This window comes from Temnothorax curvispinosus, unplaced genomic scaffold (genome assembly GCF_003070985.1).
Source record: "Temnothorax curvispinosus isolate PA1 unplaced genomic scaffold, ASM307098v1 QBEX01013855.1, whole genome shotgun sequence".
Classification (NCBI taxonomy): Eukaryota; Metazoa; Arthropoda; class Insecta; order Hymenoptera; family Formicidae; genus Temnothorax; species Temnothorax curvispinosus.
In genome coordinates, this window is record NW_020223635.1 from 1 (window position 1) to 5017 (window position 5017).

The 5017-nt window shown below is 35.2% G+C and overlaps 1 protein-coding gene and 1 long non-coding RNA gene across 2 annotated transcripts; both read left to right on the forward strand.

Moving 5' to 3' along the window:
* The first annotated feature begins 320 nt into the window (after positions 1-320).
* Positions 321-2310, forward strand: LOC112464074. The gene is made up of 2 exons (XR_003041869.1): positions 321-1129; positions 1240-2310. It is a non-coding gene; the product is annotated as an uncharacterized LOC112464074 (long non-coding RNA).
* Positions 2311-3538: 1228 nt separating this feature from the next.
* Positions 3539-4918, forward strand: LOC112464075. The gene is made up of 2 exons (XM_025030866.1): positions 3539-3899; positions 4068-4918. Exon 2 carries the CDS (start codon positions 4145-4147, stop codon positions 4901-4903), a length of 759 nt encoding a protein of 252 aa, XP_024886634.1. The 5' UTR covers positions 3539-3899; positions 4068-4144; the 3' UTR covers positions 4904-4918.
* Positions 4919-5017: the final 99 nt, after the last annotated feature.

A 5017-nucleotide genomic window follows, 5' to 3' on the forward strand; every position in this document is an offset into this window, starting at 1 on the left:
GCACCTCGATTGTACATGAAGAGGCTGTTGAAGAATACCTGTGCAAAAATGTTGAAAAATTATGTTTAAAAAATGCCGTTATGTATTACGAGCAGCTTCTTGCACAAGATCGTTTCACCGCAGAAAAATCTTCGGTAATTACTGAAGAATCGATGCTACTAGCAGAAGACATTTACCAGGTTACGTTACAAAGTCTAGCCGAGAAAGAGTTTGTGACGGACGAAGAATTGATTACGTGTGATGAAATCAATTACGACAACGCTTTCGAAGAAGTTGAAGGGTACGACTCTTCTGAAGATTACGAGCCAGAGAACATGTTAGAAATACAAGAGATGTCGATAACTTTTGGATATGGCTACAGCCATCTATTGTGTTAATAATATAATCTTGCGGTTCCATGAACGAATACTAGATGGCAGGTCGTTTCCGCCTAGTAACTATTGCAGGCGGACGCGCGAGCAACGCAACGCACCGAGTTCCGCTCACGCTAGCATCACGTGACAAGAGGGCGAGTGGAAGGGATGCGCAAGCACGAACGTGCAGAGAGACGATCCCGGCCATTCTCGACTATTCGGTCAAACGTGAGACAGTTCGAGTCACGTATCGGGTATTCTGCCACTAGAATCTTTTATCGAGAACATGTTCAAGTTCTGTTCAATACTTCTCGCTTGTACCGTACCAATTATTCAAGGTATATTATTGCCCTTGTCGTTGCTCGTGTCGTTTTCAACGCTAATATCGTCTTTAATGCTTGTGTTGTATCAATCGCTCATGTTGTAATGTATTTCGGTGCCGTGAATTCTTACACGAGTCCGTAAAGATCAGTTATTATTCAAATTACGAAGAACGTGTTCGAACATGTAAACGAAGAAAGAAGAACGACGTGTATTCCGGGCTCAGCCGAGCCTTTACTTGACGGTGGACATTCGAGCGATATATATTGGAAATCAAGAGCGGCCATCATTAACTTCGTTCCTTTCACGTGGCGAGACGAAATAGCCGCCATTATTCTGATTATTTGGCTCGCTTACAGCGAATGAGTTTCCCACTCTCAGTGGATGATTTTCCGTACAAATAAATGTCGGATTATCTATGATTAATTGGTGGATGCTGCAGATTCCACAATAAGGTAACATTTGGATTTATAATATCAACTATTCGGTTCTTTCGTCAGATATTTCCCTGATGAAAGTGATACTTTACAAGTGAGCACGTGTTAATTCGAATATTCGGTTACAGGATATAACGTTATTTTCCTATGATTATCCTCAAAGAAGGATTCTCACGATTAATTCTGATTAATAAGAAAAGGAGATAAATTCTTATCTCGGGACGTAAATTCAATGGAATTCCAATTAATACTTCTCATTGATGCGCATACAAGGATTAAAGTTATCCTGAAGTTACATTCCTTGTGTTTCATATATTAAGACTTATATTTCGTTTACTTTATAAAATTCTCTAGCGTTTACTGTATATAATGAACGTGAAGTTAATTCGATATATGATTACTGTTTAAAATAATACCTCGACTACTCGATACGTTCTAATAACAATTCTGAACTACGCGAACGAATAAGTTCTTTTGCTCAATTACATTATGTAAAATTATTGTTGCGATCTTTCCGTATCTCTTTCGATTAATTCTAAGGATATATGCTTCAATTATTCACTGCATTTATCAACGTATATGGAATAATTATATTTACTAATTGCAAGAAAGAAGTTTCAAAGTTTATCAAAGGGACAATTCCTACCAGACAGTTAAGTTATAATATTATCTAATTAGTTCCTACAGAATTCTTTTATTTATAATACTTCTCATTTTCAGATTTAACGTATTCAGAAATCTTTGGTTTCATTATTCCATACTCGTTATCTTAACATGTATTAATTGTATTATCCTCTTTATATGAGTCTTGTATTTATTATAATTGATGTGTTTGCCTCGAAGATATTCCCTTGCAAAATTTCTATAAAAGGAAGAGACCATTTATTTCATTTAATCATTCAGAATATTTAATACATTGAATATTCGTTCATACTTTATACCTTGAATTTATTTGAAACATTTCGTAAAGAGATCTCAGACTTAACTTATTATTGGTAATAAGGTTCTGTTAAACGAAGGGAATATTTTCTTTAAAATATTTTATATTATCTATGTACAATTTTGTTTATGAATACTGAGAAGGTTTTAGGGCAGTTTCCCTTCTCCTATGCAACAAATGTTGGTATTCTTTATATAGTTCTGCCCACTTTCAACTTTTCTGGATTACGCACTCATTAAATCAATTGTTCTATTTTTTATTTTGAATATCGTTTCTCCTTCTCCACCATCCTTAGCTCACGCAACATACGAGGCGTGTACAGAACAAAAAGTCGAAAATCCAGGACTATCAAAATATTCCATTGGATTACAAAATAAAAGTATTAAATATTGCTAAATCTCATCCGAGTTGGAGTCTGAAAAATCTACAAAAAAAAGGATGTTCCCGATTAAAACGTATGGAGGATTTGGCGAAATGGGAAAAACATATTAAAGATGGTGGAACCATATTCGACAAATATGCGATTATCGACTCGTGGACATATGATCGCTTCACAGAAGCTCGGCAAATCCATCAGCAAGTAACGACAAGAAACTTGCAGCAGTGGGCTTTATCTGCTGCAAGTCAATTTAAAAATTTGGATTTTAAAGCTTCCACACGCAGAAAAATGCATTAGTTGCAGTAACCATAAAATATTGGTAACTCTTTTTTGGTTCCGGTTACTGTACGTTTTGTTGGGAGTACTATTAATGTTTAGTTGTCAAAGGGTATAAAGTTTGGTTGGCATTATGAGGTAACGCATACCAAAATGTATGGTATGAAGCCGATCTCAACCAAACAGTTTAGTACAAGCGAATTTGCCGCCGCGCGCTTCAGCGTCGCACGAGGCACGCTGCTGCGCGACGAGACCTCTTGTGTAGAGGTTAGATTGACATGTAGACTGTGCGTGTGTCTTGCGACTCGCGTTCTGCGTCTTATGTAGATAGGCCTTTATAAATATACTTTTTTCATAAATATATTTACGAACACAATATTTCGTAATGAGCCGACACTGCACTGGTTTCTGACATTCACCCGACAATATAAGAAATATTATATCATATATCCAATTCAAAATTTTATTACTCTTTTTAAACTGCATTTGTTTCTTAAGATGATTTTTGAAAAATTATATATTTGCGCTGGTTGACATATGTAAACTAAATATAACACTAACATTAAATTAAGAAGTGGTCTACCACGTAAGGCAGTTGGCTCACGATCCAGAGGTCCCGAGTTCGAATCCCACCAAGGTAAGTGTGTTTTTATATGTGTTTTTAAATACGAGAAAATATTTATAATCATAGACTGCATCTTAAGAAACAAATTTAGTTAAAAAATAGTAATAAAATTTCGAAATAAATAATTTTTTTTTGTTGGGTGAATATTTGTTACCAACCATAAATTATGGTACTCCACACTAGTTTGAGTTTAGTAATGACAACTAAATTAATTGGTTATTCTTCAATACAACCAAAAGTGTGTTAGCCTTAACCAAAAATTCGTCAACCAATTATTTTAGCTGTTACAACCAGCGTGTTTCATTGGGCCATATACAACCAAAAATTTCTGTTGTTTTAACCAAATTTTTGGTTTTCACAACCAAACACTTTTCTGCGTGCAATTCGTGGGTTGAGCGATTCGAACGAAAACATCGAATTCGCCAACGAAAGATAACGAAATATGTGTCCAAAAGAGAAAGTGCAACAATAGAGGAAACCTTAGCTGCTGCGGAAAATTTTCGCATACAGACTCGTGACCTGATATCAAAATTCAATCCCAATTTTGTCATCAATACTGACCAAACAGGTATTTACAAAAATTTCATTTTTTTTTATGACTCATGTAGCAAAAAAATATTTATAATAAAGAGATTTTAAATATTTGCTAAATATTTATATGTCCAGGATTTATTATACATATATCAAATACACTTTCATATAATTAATATGGTGAATTTAAAAAAATATTTTTCAGGGTGCCAATATCAGTCCACCTTTAACAGAACACTCGCAAACCAAGGATCAAAGGTAGTTTTTGTTCAAAGGCAGAACATGAATAAGATGACCCACTCCTACACAGCGCAGTACAGTGTCACTCTATCTGGGAAATTGTTACCCCTAGTTTTTGTGTGCCTACAAGAGCCACCAGGTTCATTTGGACCCAGAGTTCAGAAATCGGTGGACGAGTATGTCCAAAAATATCGTAACGTCGTCGTCACATCGTCGAAATCGGGAAAGCTGACAACGAATTTATACAAAAATTTTTTAATTAAAATTGTAAAGCAATACGTGGGAGAGGAAAGGTTTCTCTTACTCGTCGATTCTTGGGGAGGACAGACCAAGCCGGAGATGTACGATGAAATTTTTTTAGACGATAAGCGTCTGCCAACATGCATTGTTAAATTTATTCCCCCGAAATGTACCCCTTTGGTCCAACCTTGTGATGTATATTTTTATAGACAGGTAAAAAATTTCATAAAGCGTCTTCAAAATTGCGCCTACTTGATCGAACAAGAACGCGAAATTAATTCCCGAGAAGATTGCATTAAAATTCAATCTATTGCACATCACCAGCTGTTCTCTCCAATCTTTAAGAACATGATTCGATACGCGTGGTTCGCTTCAAACCTTTGTGATGACAGAGACATTTTTATGAACGTCAATGAAGTATGTTTTCCAATAGACATTTTAAAAAAACCTTGCGCCTGTAAAATATCTGCGTTCGTACGGTGTGCTAGATGCCGTGAAACTTATTGTTTCCCTTGCTTTTACGATAAATATCATCCTGGTTCGTGCAATATTGACGTGTAAAACGACTGTATACAATATATTTTAAACTATATATTTCATATCATATAATTCACTTTTAAAAATTAAACAATATTTTTATTAATATCATTTTTGCGCTGTATTTTCTCGTAATTT